We start from the raw sequence: 21,728 nt of genomic DNA on the forward strand, positions 1-21,728 counted from the left end.
CTAGCGGACAGTCACGGAACTCGGTCCGCGCGCCGCGCGCCGCTCGGCATCTTCGGCGGCCGCCGTCGGCTGCTCGCCGAACAGAGCCGAAGTGCGGACCCGAAGTGGAGGCCCGATGGCCGAGCCTGTGTTGTTGTCAGTTCAGTACAATAATCGTTAGTTGTTCCGTCACAGCTGCTGCGAAGAGAGCTGTGCGGAACCAATGCGCGTTGTGTGATCCTCCGAGTTGCCGTTAGTGCGAGAATATGCGAAAATGGATAACCTGGACCTAGAAGATCCGAGCGATCTGAACGTCGTGTTCAACTCCGCACGAGACGGCAACCTGCGACGCTTGAAGGTGAGACCAGTTTTCTCTTCTTGATCTTGGTCGAGCAGGAAAGAAAGTAGGCTCTGGAGGTGCGCCACCATTGTGTCAGTCTTTACGAAAGGCAGCTAAATTCGTCCCGAGTCGCGGTCGTCACGTTGGGGCTTTCCCCGCGCTGTCCACAGCATTTGAGGCTCCTTTTCATCCGGTCCCAGAGGACTGTCCTCTGCTAGATGTTGCTGGATTGGGACTTTTGTCAGTTTGGAGAAGATTCCTGTCCAAAGTAGGGTTAGGTAGTGAGGCACTTGCTCAAGTTATTGTTATTGTGCTACTTATTATCGTAGTGAGGGTTAACATAGGAACTCAATTGGTGAGGATTTTGATCTCGTTGACAGTGTTCCCCACATAGATTCTGTTTTTACTGTCATGTCCGTAATCATTTTAATGTTCAATCTTGATGGGACTTTCTTTTTCTAGTGAAGAGAAATAATAGGACAATTTTATGTAGAATTCGTTGGCACTGACTGGATTATTCAAACTTTACACATTGATTTTCATTGTATGTTACGACAAGTACATAATTATTCGTCATCATTTTCTGAAGGAGTCACCTGTTGAACTTGAGATTTTTGGTTTCTTATCTTTTTTGGTATTTGGTTGTGTAAATTATATTAACAGACTTAGGGGCATTTGGAAGGTGTTAGTTCTGACCAATATGCAACAGCGCATTAGTCTACTGGAATAGAACAAGAGGCCAGTATTTAACTCTAAAAACTCTAAAAGCAAGCTTGGTCCCCCTCTAAAATATCTTCATCAACTTTGCCGGTTATCAGCTGGGCACAATGTTGGCTCTGCTCCTCTAAGAGTTATCACAGTCATACAATCTTGCTTTTTCCCCCCTGACTCTTTTATTTGTATGTTTCCGGACCGATTTGTGATTCCATTTTTTTCTTGAGGGTAATTACTCAAGCATGGCAGCCAGACATGGTGTAGGCATGCCGCAGGCATGGTGCCAGGCCGGACTGGCAGGCAGAGACGGTGTGGCCGTTTTATTCCGACGGTGTACTAGTGGCAGGACGAGGGTGGGGTGGCCAGGGTCCGACCTCGTGCCCGGGGCAAGCCCGGCAAGCCTGGCGCTCGCAGCCACCCCGCGGACCTCACACGGGTAATCCTACCCAGGGAAGCCGAGCACCGGCCGCAGCAGGCCGACGTACAGTGCTTTCGTCGCTCTGTCTCTCTCGCGCCCCTCCGCAGCGCGCCGTGAGTGCGAGAGAGACGGAGCGACGAAGGCACTGTTCGGAATCTTCCTGCACCGTCCTGCCTCTCTGTATATGGAGCCTGGGCGCGAAGCGCGAAGGCCTCAAGGCCGGTCTTTGACCCACCTGCCGGCCCCGCCCGGCCTGGCCCCGCCCGAACTCCGCCACCTTAGCGTGCTCGGGTCCGTATGTCACCCATGCCGGGCTAAGGGCCTGTAGAGTCTGAGGCCTAGCTGGCACTTCCCCGGAGTGGCTAGGTCGTGCTGGTTGCCCGCCCGCCGGGCGTCGGTCGAACCTCGAACCTCATCCCGAGGCGGCCGCTTGACGCGCATGACTCACAGTGAATCTGCCGCCAAAATACTCTGCCTGCCGCTGACTGCGCTGACACTCGCTGCTCGCTGGTCTGGCGTCGTACGCGAACACGAAGGCCTGCAACGCGCGCAAGTCGCTGGCCAACGTTCGAGGAAGACTTCGTGACCAGCGACGTTCATGCATTTCCGAGATGGCCGCGTTTTGATTTTACGAAACGTGCCTCCTCGCGCGGTCGTCCGAAGGGTCGTTTGGATGCAGTTTCTGTCGCATCCCCATGACGCGGCGCCCCATGAGTGTGACAGAGAGCGATCCTTCGGGGTCTGTGGCGGCGCGGCCAACCTAGAACCTCGTGCCTAGGCCCGCCCGCGCCGCGCCCGCGCCGAGATCGACGCGGCGGCCCAAGTTATCGGACACCGCCAAGTGTTTGCCAGAGATACATAGATGGATAGATAGATAGGTGTGGCGGCGGCAGACACCGATCGCGCACCAGAGCGGCGGCCCGCGACCCTCAGCACGCAAGCCGTCTCATTGGCCGCACATGGGTTTCGTTTCGTCGCTCTGTCTCTCTCGCTTCCCTTGTCGGTGCGACAGAAACAGAGCTGTGCCGAGTCGGTCTGCAGGGACGTGGCCGTCCGTGCGTGGCGCAGCGAGGCGCCGGGTGTGGGGGTGTGGGACTGCGAGACTGCACACGCCGCGGCCGGCAGGCTAATTCCGACAGTCCTCTCTGTCTGTCTGCCTCGTACTCATGGGGCGGCGCGTGCGAGAGAGACAGGGCGACGAAAGCGACTCAGTGTGCAGGCCCTCCCAAGGCCGTGCTGCCGGGGTCCGTGACCTTCCCCAACGCTCCGCGGCACTGGCGGCACAGCCCGGCCCGGCGGCACCGCGGCGGCCCTCGGCACGACGCCGGTGCACGACGCCGCGTCCACCTATGCGGTCGTTGACGCCGCCGTGGACCCCGCGACGCCGAGGGCGGCCGAGGGCCTCCGCGCGACGGCGTCCTTGACGTCCATTGTCTCCGCCGCGGCGCAGCGCGCGTCGTCGTGGGCACGGCGGCACGCCGGTGGCGCCACTGGTGCAGCTGGCGCATCTGCAGCTGATGCATCTGATGCACGCGCCGCACGCAACAGTTGGTGCCGCGTGCGTGGGGCCGCACGGGAGCCGCTGCTGCTAGCGCCGCCGAGACATTGAAATGCCGAACCCAGATCGCCCCTGACCCCTGCCCACCCCGATTCCGAGAGTCGTTTTCGTTAAGGTCTCATGTTTTCGTTGGCCCGTCTCTCTCGCAGTCGTGAGGGCATCCCGTGTCGGTGCGAGAGAGACGGAGCGACGGAAACGACCCTCGGAATCCGTCTGCTTTCGCCCTGCGTGCCGAATGCGAGATGCGACCCCCGACAGGGGTCGAACCGGATAGGGGTGGCAGAGCGACGAACTCGGTGACGAAACTCCTCGTCCACTCGGTCTGCAGCTGCAAGGGACCATCGGGGACACTGAACGCCGCGGCGCGCTCGGACCGCGTGCCCGCGATTGGCTTGGGACGCGCTTCTCGTGTTTTTTCGTGTTTTTTGCCGCCGCTTTGGGACGGAACGGTCATCGCTGTCACGCCCGCCTCGTATTTTTGGGCGCCATATCGCCGAGGCGTTCCGTATTTGGAACGCCCGACGCGCACGCCGCGCCGCCATGCCCGAGGGCCGCGCCGCCGCGCCCGCCACATGCACACTCTGCTTTTATTGGACTCTGGACGCGTGCGTGCACTCTAGATTATGCAAAGCGGGCAAACTGACTGAATTCGGAGGGACTCCGTTCATCAAATTTTGGAGGCACTCTGGCTGCCTTAAGACTTATTGGCGTGTCGCTACCGTTTCGCGTGCACGCGTGGACAGCCGGACTGTGGTTGAGGTCAGGCCTTTCCGCGGTTCGGGAGGTTAAGCTGGGTCGGGCGCCACTCGTGGGCCGTAGAGCGAGGTCTCTGTTTCTCTCTCTCTTTCTCGCGATCGTGGCGTCGAGTGAGGGTGCGAGAGAGACAGACGAAAGCACTGTGCTGGGTGACGCACGGGCCGAAATCTGGGTCGAAAGCCACGCGGAATGAGCTTGGGGCTGCACTCTCGCCCTTCTTCATGTCCTCATGTTTTGCGGGACTTTCTGTCGTACTTGGGATTCCTGACGTCTTGACGCTGACGTTACAGCAGTCGACTCTTGGACTTGTCGAAGCGGAACACGTCACACTGTTGCCACGAGAGCGTCACATCCTTGAACCACTTCGCACGATTAGCGGTCCCTTTGAAAGTCAAAGGGCGGTCTGCTCAAAGCAAGCAGGAAGTCGGAGCGTAAGGAAGCTCCAAGGAAAGGCGCTCCCATTTCAAGCCTGCCGCAAACAGGAATTTATTTTGTACGAGACCTAAGCACCGTTCTGTGTGTCTTTTTGAGAAACGGTCGCGCCGATTGTCTTGGAGGAAGGAACCTTCGACGACCGCGCTTCGCCAAAGAGCCCCGTTGCCCCACTCACGCATTTCAAATGGCGTTGGGATTGGGGGCCCGGCCTTGGCGGGCCTTGGCTTGGCGAGGCCGTGAACACGGTGAACACCTCGGGTGGCTCCGAGTGGCTCCGCGTGGCAAGGTCGGGACGGACAAGGCCGGGCCGCGCAGGGTCGCCCGCTCTCTGGGTCAGTCTAGGGGCAGAGTGTCAACTCGGCACCCATGGGCCACATTGAGTGCGCAAGTTCGTCGGGAACGACGTGTACTTTGTTGTCATTACAGATGTTTGTCACAGAGTAATGTGTAGTGGATTTTCTGAGACTGAGGGTTGTGGATTCCGAGAGTGTGGAAGGTGTGACTGAGTGCAGGAGTGATGCAGTGCTGCTGTCCAGGATGAGTGCTACTCCCGGTGGTGCAGACTGCGCTCGCTGCACTGCACGTGCGCCTCCTTATACAGGCTGCAAGTGGGAAGCGGCTAGCCCGGCCCGGCCCTGCCTGCCTGCAGACTCATTCCGAGAGTCGTCCTGTCTCTCTCGCACCTGCGCGGCACGCCCCGTGAGTGCGAGAGCGACGCAAACGACTCTCTGAATGAGTCTACAGCGCGGCGCGGCCGGTCCAGCGCGGCGGTCCAGCTCGGCGGCCCGCTCTTGCCGGTCTATCCCATCCTCGTATCAAGTGGCGGCGAAGGCCGTATCGTGATTCGGCCGCGGTGATGTCTGCGTCGCCTGCGTCTATTTCGAGAGGAGCACTGACAAAAAAGTGAATTGGTGGTCCAAAACGACCAGGCTCCGCGCTGCTCCGCGCGCACACGACCGCGAAGACGTTGTTGGCGCTTCCGACGACTGCGTTGCTGCGTTGTTGGATGCGAACTCGGGAGGCGTGGCAGTGGCACGACAGAGCTCCGACGCGAGTCGTTGACTGTTTCCGTCGTTTTGCAATCAAGGATGGACGGCAAATATGGAACGATTCCCGTCCCTGTGCGCGCAGCCTTGGCTGCGCGCTGTGCAGGGGCAGGGGGTTGTCTTAGTGCACTAGTCTGTCGGTGAGACCGTTTTGTCTGCTTGCCTGCAAGCGAGCGCGCTCAGGAGAGTAAACGAGATCTTGTTTTACTGCGTGTGCCCGGCGGGGCCCGGGGCTGCAGTCTCCACTTCCTGCTCACGTGCTAAAGACCACAGTGACGCAAGCCCCCCCCCCCCTTCCCGGCCGGGCCCTGGTCCCGCCCCTCGTCCGTCCCGGCCAATGTCAGTGACCCAGGATCGTCACGGCGGAGCGGGCGACGTCGGCGGCGTCACAATGGGTGTGTGGACGAGCGACTCTGCACATCTTCCGTGCCGCCGTGCGCTCGGCCCCGCTCGGCTGCAAGCTCAACATCGCTTTCGTCGCTCGGTCTTTCTGGCACTGATGGGGAGCCAATGGTGTGAGAGAGACCGAGCGACCAAGAGCGAACGCTGCGTGGAATGAATCTAGTCTGTCTCGTCGCCATGCTCGGTCCGTCCCCCCACATGGCGAAGGTGGTGAGGACGAGGAAGGGCCGGGGCCGGCCGGGGCGGTGGAAAAGTCTGCCAATACCCTGGCCACCGGCCAAGGCCTTCCCAATAAGACCCGTGGGCCGTGCCGTGCCGTGCCGAGCCGGACGGGGAAGTACCTGCGCGCTGCTCGCGGCGCCTTGCCGTGCCGCCTTGCCTTGCCGCCTTGGCGTGGTCCGGAGCGCCCTGTACACTATTTTGAATGGCTTCAGTGTAGGGCCTCTTGGCGGCGCGGCGCGAGCCATTGCGCAAGCTAACTGCGCCGTGATAAGTTTGTGCAGGGCGTTACCCAACCCGCCGCAGCGGGCCGGGCCGGCCGGGCCCTGCGGTCGACCGCGGGTACGCCGCAAGGACCTCGGCTTCCCCAGGACGCGGGCCGGCCTAGGGTGTCACCAGGACCGCGCCAGGACTGCTTCCCCTGTCGCATCTCGCCACGCGACGCCTGACGCCATGTCCGCACGGCGCGGCGCGGCAAGGCCACGTTCGTGCCTGGGACGTGACTTTCCCACAGACCAGCAGACGACGCGATGGAAAGCTTGCTCTGGTCGCCAAGGCGCGCCAAGGTGCGAGGTGCGTGCGCAGGGAGGAACCGCGCGCTCGCGAGAGTGACACGTTGACACGCCGCAGGCTGCGCCGACAGGCCAATGCTGTGGTGCTGACTCTGTCTGTGGACTCCTCGTTCAAACTCTCAAATCGCCCCTTCCGAACGCGCCCCCTTGCTACCCACCCCTCCGCTGCGACAGTGAGTAACCAAGTGCGTGTTTCTGTTGCAGGTACGGCAGGGCGCTACGGCGACGAGGTGGCCTCGGTGGCAGTCTCGGGCTCCTAATTGAGGGAGAAAGGCTAAGGCTGCTACGACAGCCAGTGTTGCTAGTGTAGGCATACGCCGCTATCGCCGCTCAAGGCGGAAGCCTTGCGCTTGACGAATGTCTGTCTGTCTGTCTGCCGGGACGTGCTGCAACATAATCAGGGTTAGCGCAGTATCAACAACCTGATAACAAATTCGGCACGACGATGATTTGCAGCCCCAACCATTTGAAACTGCGATGAAACAGAATGTGATTTGAAACAAAATGAGTCATCAATCCGAGACCATTTGTCTTACATCGAGTGATGCTCTCGGAGTCGTTGAGAGCATTCCATCAATGGGATGCAAAAACTCTCGGGTTATGAACTCTTGTTTTTCAAGTGTGGTGGTGGTGGTGGTGGTGGTGCGGTCACTCGGCTTTGAGGGCGAACGGTGCACTCGCCTCCGTCCCAGCAGTGTGGTGGCTCCTTGTGGACCTCTTACCCCCTGACCCCGTTGCGCGCAAAGAGAGTCAACCCCCAGCCCTTTGAACCGCCCCTTTCATGCACGACCCTCCTCGTCCGGCGTCTAGCCCCGCCCCTTTTTTTCCTCCTCCGGGCCGCTGATGTGTGCGGCACTGCGCCTCGCTGTATAGGCCGATTCGGAGCGTCGTTTCCGCCCCTCTTCCTCTCTCTCGCACGCACGCGGCGTCCCGTATGGGTGCGAGAGAGACAGAGCGTCGAAAACGACTCTCGGAATCAGTCTGACTGTGTGGGCGTAGTCGTGCGTGGTCGTGGCAGCGACCTCATCAAAAGAGAGCGCGCCATCATGACGCATGTCTCGCGGCGCTTGTCGCGTTTGTCGCGAGGCCTTATCGGCAAGACTATTGGACGCCACGCGGCGCGGCATGCCGTGCCGTGGCGTGCCGTGCCGTGCGGCGCGGATAGCCGGGCCGGCCCGACACGTTGGCAGTGTCCATTGTTTGCGCGCAGTGAGTGGCTGCCAATGCGTAATATGGAAGGCAAAAACATTCGCGACTCTGCCCCCTCCCTCTCCCCAGGAAGCGAAGATTCAGTTGGTTACCAACCGATTATTTATGGAAAAATTCCTGTTTTTGTGGCAAAGTCGGGCGGATTTAATAGGCGGGCTGCGTAGAGTGCGAATTGACTGAAGACTCGACGCAGCGTGGTGGGCTTGGGCTTTGCCGGCTTTGCCCACCAGTGCCTGTCGGGAACCGCCCTGCAGGCAGGCAACACGCCCGCCCGCCAGTTTTACTGGCGGGTATGGCAGTGTGCCCGATGGCAGCGTGACGCAGTCGACATAAAACGCACAGCGCTTCGCAACGCGCGGGGCGGCAATTCAAAACCCGGATGGATGGACACTCCTCTTCTCCTTGCCTGTCTGTCCGTCCGTTGGCACTGCCTGGGCACTGCCTGGCGTCGCTAGATGCGAAATCGCTTTCACCCACCCGGCCGTCTCCCAGTGTGTCCGCGTCCCGGGATTAGTGCATTGTTTGCCTCGTCTGCCGCGCGCCCACTCTGCATGCACTTGGTGCGCTCCACGGGACGCCGCCCGGAGCGCACCGGCTCACTCATTCCGAGAGTCTCTGTCTCTCTCGCACCCATAGGGCCGTGGGGGATGCCCCGTGAGTGCGAGAGAGACAGAGCGACGCGCATGGAGCAGCGGGAGGGGAGAGCTGGCTGGCAAGAGACGTCGCCGCCAGCGCCAAGCGTTTAGCGCGGCGCAGCAGTGCAGCAGCACGTGTGTGTTTGGAATCCAGTGATTTGAGGAGGATTCGCTCTCCACACTGTAGGCCACGCGTCTCATTTTCGTTACGGCGTGTGTTTCCTCCCCACTACCATGGCGCTTCGCCCAGAGGCTGCTCAGTGGATTCCTTTGGAGTCCAGCCAATTTATTTTTATTTTCTGGGAAAAAGCATCAAAAGCACAGGGATTTAGCTCCAAGCAAATTACGAAACAAGAAATGCCGGGCGTCCATTGCTTCATCAGGTTATTTTGCGTGTTCAGTTCCTCCACCGGTCCAAAAACAATAAACAGTGGAACGATGATATTATTTTTGTCCGTTTCCCCCGGCCGCCCGATTAAGCGTTGGTCGGTCCGTTTTCCCGGAATGCCGAAAACGTAGTGAGCGACATGTCGTCGGAAGGGGGCTTCCGGATTCGCCGTCTGTTGCGGTTGGCCTGGTCCAGCCTGGGCCGCCCGGCCAAACTGAAATGAATTAGTGGTTGCGATTTCTTCAGCGGTGTCCACGCGCTGCAGTTGGCGCGCGGCCGCCCGAACGCCGCGCGTCGTGCGTCTTCCTTACTACTGCCGGGCGGGGCGGGGCGGGGCGAAGCAGAAAAAAAGCGCGCTGTGAGAGCAAACGGGTGGACGCGGAGTCGTACTAGTGTGCCTTAACGAGACACTCTAAGCGTATACTTACCGCGGGCCCCGCCACGCGAGTACCCCTTTTAGTCTGCTCCAGACCTTGGGCCGTGCCATGCCGTGCCCGCTGTTTAAGATAATGGTTTTGTCGATTCGTCGCCAAGTCGCACCCGATGAGGGTCAAATAGTGCGGGCGCGGATAGGAAGTCGGAGGGATCGCAGCAACCCTGAATGTGCGAGTGAGTGGACCAATTAGCGCTGTCTCTGAAATGTCTGATACAATAGAATTTAGACTTAGACGTCAGGTTCGGGCATCTCGTAGAACCGCCCCTGCGCTCGTGAGAGTGTCCTGTCCGCTCCAACGCGGTAAACTTGCGATTTGCGACTGCTCCTCTGTTGAAAGCCTGCTCCCATTCGCGCCTGCCAGTTGGCCTACCGTGCGGCGGCTCGCAGTCTACCGGAGCCGTTCTGGCTTTGGTGCGCTCAATCGGCGCAACCATCGCCGACTATGTCGCGATCGTAGTGAATTCCGCGTCGCGGAGGGGGGGGGGGCTCCCTTCGCGATACTACACCGTGCAGGACCGATGCCAAGCTGACGACAGCGGCGGCAGGACACGGCGCGGCGCCCCGTGTGTTTATTTGTGTTGAGCCGAGGAACAAGAAAGAACGCGGACGACATGTGATAATGCGGTGGGGGCTGAACAATAACAGTGAGACCCCTGCTGCGTGTTTTGCAAGGATGCGCGACTTCTTCTTTATGCGTGTCATCCGCGAATCACACGCGAAATTTTGAAAGCAATATTTGAAAAACAGCATGGACTCGGCATGGGGAAAGGATAGGAGTTTGCCTTGGGAGGGGTGCGTCCTTGCGGGTGCCTCGCGGAGCCTGCATGCGATGACGCCCTGTCGAGTCCTTGCGTGCGGTTGGCCCGGTTGGCCTGACCTTGTCCGCCAGAGACCTGCCCGCCCCTCCTCGCCTCCCCCATTGTTGTGTTGTGCTGTCACGGGCCCAAGGTTATTTTCGGGGTGGTTCCTTGGGAGGGGGGGGGGGCTGTCGGGGTGTAGCGGCTCCTCTTCTTGACTGCGACGTGCGGTTCTACCATTGGGTTGCGAAGGGGTGGGGTTGTTTGTCAGGGGGTGGTGCACTGGCCCCTCACCACAAGAAGAAGGACCCACCAGGCGTAAAAAAAGGGGGCAGAATCGTCTCTTTGTCCTTTCGAGTAGGCAACTTTGCCTCGGCCCGTTTGAATCCCAACGAAGCTCTGTTGTTGTCGCGGAACAGGAACCGGGGTGGGGGAGGTTTGGAGGGAAGTGCCGACTGGTGACCTAGTCTGCTTCGTCTGTGGGTGCCGCTCTCACAATCAAACTTTTGCTCGGATCGCTCTGGTGCCCCTTCCCCCCTACTTCTGGCACTGTGTCGCAGCAGCGCGCGTTCGTCGCTCTGCCTTTCTCGCGCCCCTGCTAGAGAGACACAGCGACGAAAGCACTGTTCAGAATCAGCCTGCCAGTGAGGCGTACACAGAGAGGGAAGGGGCGGGCCGAGGCTGTACTGCACGATCACGACTTACCGTGTGGACTTTCGCTTTCACGCTCTCTGCGAGCCGCGTGCGTGTGACAGTGCGTGTGTGTGTGTGCGTTCGCGGACATGTGAATGTGTGGCAAGGTTCGGGTCAGGTCAGGGCGCTGGAAAGCAACCAATGTGCGACGTTACATATGCGCAGAATAATGTGAGAGTGAGTAAAATGCTATTTGTGAACTCGCGGTGAGAAAAATGCGCTCAGCGGACCGCAGCCTATTAGACCGCTGTCGTATTTCCAGCAAGTGTGCATGCTCTGTCCCACACGACAGGCGAACTGTGCGAACATTTGTGTTTGCGTGAACGTGCAAGTAGCCACGCCAGGATGGAGCTTGGTCTCATTTTTGGGGGACGCTGTTGCTCTTGTTCGGCGCTGAACGAGTCGTTTTCGTCGGGGCATCCTTCCCGCCCTGCAGTGGAGTGTCCTGGAAGAGGAAGCGGCGCGGAGCCCCAAGGCCGCCCGGCCCAGCAGCACGGCGGCAGCGCGGCAGCGCGGCCAGTCCCCAGCAGACACAACACGTACTGACCGGACGGACCGATGCGAGCCGAGCCGAGCGCGGAGACTGCCGAGCCCAGCCGCGCCGTGCACGGACGCCGGCAACGGGCCGAGCCGAGCCGACATGTGCGGCAGGCGGGCGGCGCGGCGGCAGGTGCGCGGAGTGGAGTAGGGAGTTTCTTGGCGACCGTCTCGTCTCCGCGCGTCCTGATCGCGGCGTGCGTGCTGAGAGGCGCTGGCGGCGCTGGCTACGTGCCGCGTGCGGCCAGGGGCGAAAATGAGCGGGGGGGGGGGGGGGCTTTTTGCTTCGCTACGAAATTTCCGTGCGGTCCTTTCTGCTGCGGCGCAGAAAAATATTATGAAGCATCCGTTTCCATTGGTTCGCGCGAACACTGGGACACACGAAATAGGCATGGACATCGCCAAAGAAATGCCAGCAGAGCAGCAGTTTGATGTCGTTCTCATGCAGGAGAAAATGAGAATGAGATGTCGGAAGACGGGGTTCCCCAACAAGGGCGGGGTCAAGCGACATCGTGCCGGAACGCCAGTCGCATGTTTTTAAAGTGTTTTTCTATGCCGCCGTTTTTTGTTTCTGAGAGCAAGAGTCGTGCAGCAGGAAGCGCCGTGCCGTCGCGGCGACTCGCAGACTTTGTTATGCCGTCGCCGCGTCGCCGCGTCGCGGGCCGTCGCCACGTCGCCACCGCCCCGAGAGCGACCCAAACAACCTGATTCGCCCGCAGGGATCACTAACGCGCAGAAAAACCTTTGGTCCTGTCGACCGCCTAGACGATTCTCGACTGGCTGCGAGCCGAGTTTCTTTAATTATTTGTCTGGAGCGGCCGTCCGCTGCGCCACGCGTGCTGAACGCGGAGCCCAAGTCGCTCGCCGCTCTGTTTGCCCGATAGTCGAGCCAAGACATTCAAACAGATGGCGCGTGTCGGAGCGCGGCTAGGCGGGGCGTGCGCCGGGCTGCCGGCTCCAACCGAAATGCCCCGGACCGCCCCGCCACGCCACGCAGTCCGGCCTCGGTGTGTTTGTGTGCGCGTTTTGCGTGCGTGCGTGTGTTGTGATTCGATAGGTCGACGTTGCCAGACGTCCGCCAGGACGAACGACTGCACGCGGTGCAGCGCGGTGCGCATGCACGCCACTGTCGGCCGGCACAGCACGTCGTGTGTACCGAATTAAAGTGGACACAAGAATGATGCGGATGCGCGCAGAGCACGGAGAAAAATGATCGGGAATACGCTGGCGTTTGTGAAGCTTGTGCTCGAGCTTGTGTCTCTCGGGGCTTCCGTCCAGCGAATTTACGCCGAGATTTACGCCCCGTTTTCGTGGCAGACAACGAGAGTAGAGTGAAGACCTTGGTTGGGAAGTCGCAGACAGACATCTGGGACTCCCGCCTTGCTGGACTCTCTGGATTGAGTATCGAGTAGAGCCACGCCCAACGTCCGCCTGAAATGGCAGGCACTTCCAGGTTCGCGACAGTGTACGTACGCGTTGCGTTGACGCGTGGCTGATACAGTGGTCTCGCCGTCTGCGCGGCGCCATCTCCAAGAATCCAAACAATTCCGCTGCTGGCACACCAGACGACGGGGCGCTGCACCACGCAGCCAGCGCCATGCAGCCGTGTCCAACGACCCCGTGGTGCACGCGCCGCGATACGCGGCAAGTAGTACGAAGCCAGCCACGATCAGTTGTGGTCTAGCCCGTAATGGTAATGGTAATTGCGGGTAGGCAACTTGAAGGACGGCGTGCACCCGCGTCGGCCGGGTTGCCTCCTGGCGGGGTAGGCAACTTGAAGGACGGCGTGCACCCGCGTCGGCCGGGTTGCCTCCTGGCGGGGTAGGCAACTTGAAGGACGGCGTGCACCCGCGTCGGCCGGGTTGCCTACCCGACGTTGGTTAGGCGCTCCAGCCTGGCGGGGTAGGCAACTTGAAGGACGGCGTGCACCCGCGTCGGCCGGGTCGCCTACCCGACGTCGTTTAGGCGCTCCGGTGCGCGTGGTCATAGGCAAACATGGTCTTTTACCGGTCCCAGACGCGCCGCTTCTCATCTGTGTCGCATCCAGAACGTCACACTACTGTGCCACATATTCGCAAACAATGTCGCGTCTCACTCCCCCTGTGTGCTTTCGATATCTCGAACCGTATCGTGCTTATCGAGGGCCCTCGCCTCGGCGCGTGGGTCGCGCTCGCCGCGCTCGCCTCGAGAGGCCGGCAGAGATAAACCACGGCGAAAACGAAACCGCCCTCACACCGCCCTGAAGGCCTAAAACGCCGAAAGCCCGGGCATTTACGTAGGAAACAACGCCTCGCAGGCCGGTGCGTGGAACTTCGTGTGTTCCTGCACCTTAGAAGGCTGGCTAAATCAACGGGAATCACAAAGTAGTTTTTGTCTGACGGCGCGTTTGACAGTCAGTCAATCAGCTAGACTCGCGTTGAGGTTGCCCGGTTGCCCTGCATTTGCGCGCCTCTCGCTCCGACGGTGTAGTGGTGGCGGAAGCAAAGCAAGCAAAGCACGCCAGCGAGGCAAGAAGGTCTCCTGTCCTTATACAGCGAGTCGGGTACTCGCCGCGGCGCGCCCACCGGCATGCAGTGTAGCTGCTCAACGCACGCACTGCGAAAAGAAAAGGAGTTGTCCGAGTGAGTAATTGCTGCCGAGCCCGGTGTGCGCTGCTAAAACCAAGGCGTACAGTACGGCCGGGAAACGCTTTCAGCGAATTCGTGCAGACTGATTGATTAAACGCAGCGGCTTAGTAATCTGTCAGCTTCGGGCGTCGATTGAAAAGACCCTTCGTTTACTCTCTTAGTGTTTGCTCGCCACTGTGAGACTTTGCAAGCCACGCGCTCTCTGTGTTGTTGTCATCACAAGACGCGGCCGGCCGGGCGAGGCAGTATACTGCGACGTTATAACCGTAGCGCTGTGGGGTCGGGGCAGCGCGACAGCGCCACTCGAAATGTCACGGCCGTGCCGCGCCGTGCCGCGGGATTCCCGCCCCCGCGCTATTCACCCGAATTCATATCGTGGACACGCGGTCGCAGCATAGCAGACAAAAGTTGTTTTTCCGGGGGTGCGTGTTTGTTTGTGTTGGTACGCTTTTATGACGAGCGGGCTGTTGCGACGCCGGGGCTAGTTGTGAAGCCGGGGAGGAGCATAAAAATATCTTGTCACTTTATGACAAAATCGTTGATGAGATTGGCATCACATGAAGACAATGTCTTGATGAATGGGTGCACATAGTCATCATCAAAGCTGTGTTTTATAGTAAACGACGGCTGAATGATGGTCTTGATGTTAATCTTCTGCGAACATTTTTCGATCAATACTTTATGAACAATCGGAAGTGGAGAGTGAGTCTTCTCCGCGAAGTGGCCACCGACTCCCTTTGTCCATGCTGGTGCTGCTGGTGCTCCGCGCCGCCTAGTGGCCGAGCGCGGTGCCTCGCCGGCCGGCGCCGCCACGCCACGCCACGCCGCGCCGCGTCGATGGCTGCGGGCACGGCGGGCACGGCGGGCCGTGCTCCGTGTATGGAGCTGGCCCGACGTGTTGTAATGCCGCGCTGCTCGCTGGACCCATGCCGGCCCGTGCGGCCCGTGCCCCGCGGTATGGGCGGGCCTTGAACTTGCCCGCGGTGAACACGGCGTGGCGCGGCAGGAGTCGGAGCTGGTGGAGCCGGCCGAGGAGGGAGGGGACCGGCGGGGACCCCGGAGGGGACGGTGCTTGGACGTACATGGCTTGCGCCGGCTCCTCGCCTCTTCCGCGTGCAAGTGACCCCCCCCCCCTCCCCTCCCACTTCCCCCTGTCTCGGTGCGACCCGCGCGGCTCTGCCGCTGCCCCATCGCTCAGACGCCGCCATGTCACTGAACACTGATACCGGACATTATGTACATTACAATTCTTCTTCCCGAAAAAAAAAAAAGATTGGTTGGTCGAACCGACCAGTGGAAACCTCGCGAAGGAATTTGTTTGTTGTACAATAGAGCTACGGAAGCATAGCTTCGCAATGCGAAAGAAATGGAGGCATTGTAAAATCTGCGAAGCAAATTTCTTTGGGTTTCAAAGGATTTCTTTTTCGATGCAATGCTCCCATTCCTGTTTTTCTTGTTGTCACGAAGAAGATTCTTCGTGGACTCTTTCACAAGTGAGCGAAGTAATTTCTTCGCATGCTCGGTCGTATCAGAATTTTGTGGTCGCAGAATTTTTTGCTGCTGTGCTCTGCGCGCTGAATGTTGCATTAGTTTGCCGCGCCTGATGCGCCCCGCGGCCGCACGGTCAAAATAGACCGCGCGGGGGCGGTGCCGGCGGTGCCGGCGGTGGGCGCTTCGGAAACGACTCTGGCGGAACCTGGCACGCCGCGGCTATGGGCTTCTTGACGTCAAGTGACGCGCCGTGCGCGGTGCTCTCCACGACGGCCTGATGCCGAACATGTGTTCCGTCGGCGTGTCTCGCTCGCACCCCTCCGGAACGCCCCATGAGTGGCACAAAGTGATGAAAGCTATGTTCCGAATGAGCGCGGGGCAGCGCGCACCCAACGCGTTCCTTGACGAAGACGCCTTGGCGATGCCTTGGGGATGCCTTGGGGATGCCACAGGTTGAGCAGAACCGCCGCGTTTCGGCCGCATTCCTGGTGGCTGACGGAACCCCCCTCGAGGCCCCTGGCCCCCAGGGCCTGGGCCCCGGCCTGGGGGCGTGGTCGCGCCGGGGTTGGGGCAGGGTCTGGGACAAGACGGTCTTCTGGGACCGTGACACTGTGACCCACATGGGGCTGCGGCCGCCACGGCCGTCACGGCGCGCGGGGTGCCAGCGGCGGGGCAGTGGCGTAGCCACAGCCACCCTGTGCCCTCGGTTTATTCTGGAGAGAAGAGCGAACAGAAGCTCTTGTTTGTGACATGTTTGCGTCGTTCACTTCTCTTTCTTATTTATTTTCTTTCCGTGGTGCATTGTTCTGGTGTGTTTTGGTGGTGCCTGAGCGCGACGCCCGCCCGCCCGCAATCGGCGGAAGTGTTTTGTTGTTCGCGCGATGTAGGGCAGGCAGGAGCCGGGGCCGGCGTGGTCGTGTACTGTAGTTGACTGTGCCGATCACCCCATCGGAAACGCTACCCTCCTCGAAAAGTGGATTCTTAATCGATGGAACGACACTCAAGTTCAACTAACGTATGCAGTCGATCGTTTGGTTTGGCTGTCTTCGGCTTACTTGGCGGACCTGGGCGGCGCCGCCCCTCCTCAACCTTGGGGCCCTGCTCGGCTGGCCGGCCTGACGGCTCGCTGGGCCGGGGGTTTCCGCCGCCACCCCACCCCTTTTTCCCCCTTTGAGTGAAAGGGTTGCATTGCAGTGTGTCAGTCTCGGCTGGCGGTCGGCCGCGCGGCGCGCTATAGTTAGCACTACAAGAGCCGCCGTGCTCCAAACCTGTGCGGTTCTCAGGATGGGGCCGCAGCCATGGGGCGCGGCAGCCAGGCGCGGTTTAAGGAGGGAGCCCCCGGCAGGGAGGGCGATTGTGTATATTTTGCAGGGGCATGTGATGCTGGTTGCCTACTATCAGGCGTTTAGGGAATCTCACAGGGGGGGCGGTCGCCCCTTCGACCCCCCCCCCCCCCCCAAACCGCGCCTGGCAGCAGCCACCGTGGCCGTGATGGGCCGACGCGACGGGCCGCCACCATTAGGGGAGAGTGGAGTTCGTTCGTGTCGCGACTGTACCGCGAAGGCTGGGTTCGGTTGGCTTGCGCTGGTCAGCTGGTCACGAGTAGGAGGGGTGAGTGGGCGTGTGTGGTACTCTTCTTCCCTTTCTTTACTCCGTAGAAGAGTATTGAAATTGATCGTTCAGTAGCCGATCCGGGAAGGGATTCCTTTAGGTGTGTGCGTGTGGGGGAAGGGAGAGCCAAATTACCACTCTGTGGCTGGGCCGAGTGGTGCTCCCATCGTGCGCCCCAACCCCCCTCGATTTGCGTTAGTGGTATCGTAACGCCCTTTCGCCCTGTCTTGCTGCCTGTTTGTTGATGCTCTTTCCTGATGTGCGTGTTACCTGTTGCAGGGATACATCGGCGACTGTGAGCAAGATGAAATCCCCATGCTGGTGTCGGCCAGAAACAATGGTGCCACTCCTCTCCTCATGGCATGCAGGAATGGGCATTTTGATGTGGCCGAATACCTCATCGAGCATTGTCACGCGGACATCGAGCAGCGAGGATCAGGTGAGCAAAACGGACTTTGGTTCTTGGTGTTCTTTAGTTGTGGAGACGTCTGTGACCTGACAGTTTTATTTTTTTCGTGACTTATTCTCGCAATGAATGTCTAACATATTTTCTAAATTTGCTGTGTTTTTTCCCTTGCCAGTGGTGTTTGACGGGGAGACCATAGAAGGTGCCCCACCCCTGTGGTGCGCGGCGGCGGCTGGCCACTTTCGGCTAGTGATGCTGCTGCTGAACCACGGGGCGCGAGTCAACAGCACAACGCGCAGCAACTCAACGCCCCTCAGGGCCGCGTGTTACGACGGACACTATTCCATTGTGCACACACTTATCGAACATGGAGCAGGTGAGCCCGTGTGAATTTTCCTGCGTTGTTGTCGGGTTTACATGACTAAAAGTTTCTTAAATATGTGCCATCCTATTACAGATTTTGAGATTGCAAATCGACATGGTCACACATGCTTGATGATCGCATGTTACAAGGGCCACAAGGCAATTGCCAACTTTTTGGTTTCCCTTGGAGCTGATGTGAACAGACGGAGTGTTAAAGGGAATACAGCTTTGCACGATTGTGCTGAATCCGGATCATTGGATATCTTAATACTACTTTTGAGTCATAATGCAAAAATGGATGTTGATTCATATGGTAATTTGTTGATTATTATTATGATCATGTCTCGTATGTTGTTGTGCCGCTCTAAAATTATTTTTTTAAATATATATGTTCTGCAGGTATGACTCCTTTGTTAACTGCAAGTGTAACAGGGCATGCACATGTAGTTCAGTACCTGATAGAACAAGAAAATCTAGTATCACAGAAAGAGAAGGTAGATGCCCTGGAACTACTTGGAGCCACATATGTTGATAAAAAACGAGACATGGTGGGAGCATTAAACTACTGGAAATCAGCAATGAATGAAAGGTTAGCACATTGGGACCATTTCAAATAAATCCCACTAGGCTTCTGCAGATTAAGATTTAAAATTTCAATGAATTTTGATTAAACAAACGAAAAAAGTTCTACTGACAAGCTTTTGCCCAACAGGTACAATGGTAGGAATGAGCTTCCCAAGCCTTTCCAAAAGTCAACTGTTGAAGCCTATGACCATGTGAAGGAAATAAGAGAACCTCACCAATTAGATGACTTACTCTCTGACCCAGATGAAATGAGGATGCAAGTAAGTTTCTACAAATGTTTTTATGTTGCTTGGTCTTACAATTTGGATGCAAATTTAAACAATTTCTTTTCCCTTTGCAGGCTCTTGTAATACGAGAGCGCATCCTTGGTCCAGCACATCCTGACACATCTTATTATGTGCGGTTTCGAGGTGCATTTTATGCTGATACAGGCCAATTTGGCAGATGTGTGTCATTATGGGGCTATGCATTAGACATGCAGCAAAGGATGCTGGAGCCTCTTAATCCAATGACCCAGAGCTCTTTCTTTTCATTCACGGAACTATTCTCATATATGATGGGGGAGGAAGGGAGAATACCAGCAAGAGGCAGAAGAGTTCCTCCAGTTTCCTTTAATGATCTTGTAAGTTTGATTATCCTGTCATTTTTTTTAATGATAAAAAGACGGGTTTTTGTTTCTAATGATACATTCTACTTACTTCTATTGATTTTAATTTTTCAGATAACTGTCTTTGACAAGGCTGTAAAGGAAGTAGAGATGGGTAATGCTTTAGTGGAAAAACTGCCTGCTGCAGAAAGAGACTTAACTTATTTACACAGAGTCATAGTGATCTGTTTACACCTTGCCTGCTTATTGACAAGATTATTACCGACATTAAGTGAAGCTGAATCCTTTCATTTGCATAAATCAACTTATAGGCTAGTTCACTTAGGAGTGCGTGGGCGGCGCGGGCGCTCTGTTCTGCACCTAGTCTGTTCTCGGGACTCAGCACTTGTTGGGCGGTATCCAGCTTGCCAATTTCCAAGTCCTGCTTTGGCAGATCTTTTATTAACTGTTGGTGCTGATGTTAATGTAAGTACTTAGTTTTCTGCTTCTTCATTTTCTGGTACTTGTGAAATATATAGGTTTCATCTATTTCTTGTTTCTCTCCAGGCTAAGGATGAAGATGGCAACACACCCTTGCATGCTTCAGGGTCATTCCATGATTTTTCTCAACACCTTCCTCGAATACTTTTGGCGCATGGCGCTCATCTTGATTATGTTAATAATTATGGTAATACTCTTGAAGACTTATTAGCGAAAAGAGGGCAGCCCCTCAATAGAATAGTTAATCCTATGCAATACACCCGTCTGACTTGCTTAGCGGCTCGTGTGATTCAGAAGCACAAATTGCAGTATGTAGGTATTGTACCTAAATCTTTAGAATCGTTTGTACAGAACCATTGACACACAACACCTTCAACCAACTCTTTACTCGTTTATATTTGTATCAGAAGATTTTGAAGCCACCAAGATACCGTACACATGTGAAAAGTATGTCTGTGTGGTGATTTGTTTATTGTTCTCACGTGATTCACATATCAGATATATTAGTCCGCATTTAGTAGACCAGCTTAATTGTTAAACATGAATTATCTTTATGTCAGGGTAGCGAGTAGGTTTAAATCCCCGTGCTCAGAGAGGAACTCGCGTCGCTACCCTGACACTTCACATATTTTTCACTTTTTTCACCGTTGTCCTTAGTTTTTTGATAGGAGCTGATAAGATGTGGGAGAGAGCACCTTTGCTGATTCTGAGTTGTACTCCAGCAACACTTTTCCGAGTGTTAAGTTACTGGCTGTTGCAGTTAGCCAAGTTGTTCCCTTTTCTTCCACTTTTCTGTCTTATCATGCACAGCTTTGAAAGGAGTAAGATATGTCAAGTTATTTTCTCTCTCTTCAAATTTTATTTCAACGTTTTGCATTGTAATTGTTAATTTGGTTGGATTGTTACTAAATTATTTTTTTAGTCTTATCAAGGAGCTAATTTTGATATTACCTTATAAAGCTGTCACTATTTGAGGGCAATAATCTTGGATATAAATTGTAATGTGTCAGAGAAGGGTTGACTAAAACGATAGTGTGGTAAGTCATTGCTATGTCTTGGTAGTGCTGAATTTGGAACAAGCAAAACATGTTGAAGCTCTTTCTAAGGAAACCATATGATTAAAAAGTGTCTCTCACTACTTTTTCTTTGTTTCATCTTTCAAGCATTTCTACTTTAAGTTGGCTTCACTATGTTTATGTTTGGCTTTTGAGCTACCTAAACCTGTAGATCGCAGATTGGTTTAGTGCTTTGGATTGAGACTTAGAAGAGCGCTGCCATTGCTTCTTGTTCTGAATTCTACATTATGGCTACCAGTACAAAGACACCAATACTATACCACCCGCCAGTGATTTATGTGATATTTGTGACCCCGACATGTGATGTTAATAGTCGTTTTGTTTCGAATGTGCAGTATTTTTAATTAAATCTTATATTTACATTGGAATTGTATACTTTGCTAAGGTTCAAATGTTCTCTTAAATTAATTTTGATTTAGTTCATCCTTTTCTCTTCTTTTCTAATTTTAAGCTGAATGTAACAATTCCAATCAACACTAAAAGGCCCACTAGAAGGTCCAAATGTATCAAAATAATTCATTCGCTCATTCAAAATGTTACATTTGAGTCTTCTAGTGTTAAGAATTTTTAGTCTCTGAGCTGATGCTATTCAAATGCCATACATTTCTTTTCTTATTGTTTATTTTGGAACTAATGAGGCTGTTTGTCTATGTGCTGTGAGTATTCATTTGTCTTGTAAACTTATTCCTTACCTCTATACCTCTGGTAGAGTATACATCAAGTACTGAAAACACCTGCTTTCTAATTGCATACAGGATGTACATTTTTAAAAAATTGTATTTCATACTATATTTTAAGAATGCCATATCTTGACACTTTGGCAGCATGCTCTGTGCAGCATTCTGAAGTAGGAATTTAAGTTCTGTTAGTGTGTCAATTTTCCAAGGAAGACCACTCTGCCCCACCATGACACCTATCAGCATGATGGTAGTTCTGTGTACGTATTGTGGGAGAAAAATTACTGGTTCATCATTTCTATGTTCTTGGTCATGAGCCCCTAATCATATTATCAAACTCAATTATTTATTTGTCATCTAGGTTTCCATGTTAAGCTCTGTTTTAGAAGTCATTTACTTTATGAGAACTTTGTCATTTATTTTCTAATAGAATTCAAAAAATAACACAAATTTTTATTTTTTGAAACGCATCTAAGTATTTATGTCATTGCGCACATAACAGTCTGTAGGAACTTGAGCATTGAAAATATGCTCTTAAATAAGATTTTGGAGAAAAGAGACTAATTTCTTTTTTTACCTGGTTCAATAGAAATTGCAGCCTTCCCTTTCGCCCACATTTTGTGAAATTCGTACAGCAATTATCCTTCCAATTTATGGAAGGGAAAACAAAG

The 21,728-nt window shown here is 55.6% G+C and overlaps 1 protein-coding gene across 1 annotated transcript; it reads left to right on the top strand.

Annotated features, from left to right (window-relative positions):
- The first annotated feature begins 86 nt into the window (after window positions 1-86).
- LOC117638945 (protein fem-1 homolog CG6966) lies at window positions 87-21,617 on the top strand. The gene is made up of 9 exons (XM_034374185.1): window positions 87-337; window positions 17,143-17,302; window positions 17,445-17,645; window positions 17,727-17,945; window positions 18,032-18,221; window positions 18,345-18,477; window positions 18,558-18,839; window positions 18,939-19,289; window positions 19,371-21,617. The coding sequence occupies exons 1-9, from the start codon at window positions 254-256 to the stop codon at window positions 19,662-19,664; spliced, it is 1,914 nt and encodes a 637-aa protein (XP_034230076.1). The 5' UTR covers window positions 87-253; the 3' UTR covers window positions 19,665-21,617.
- The last annotated feature ends 111 nt before the right edge of the window (window positions 21,618-21,728 follow it).

Source organism: Thrips palmi, unplaced genomic scaffold, assembly GCF_012932325.1.
Source record: "Thrips palmi isolate BJ-2018 unplaced genomic scaffold, TpBJ-2018v1 HiC_scaffold_10, whole genome shotgun sequence".
Classification (NCBI taxonomy): domain Eukaryota; kingdom Metazoa; phylum Arthropoda; class Insecta; order Thysanoptera; family Thripidae; genus Thrips; species Thrips palmi.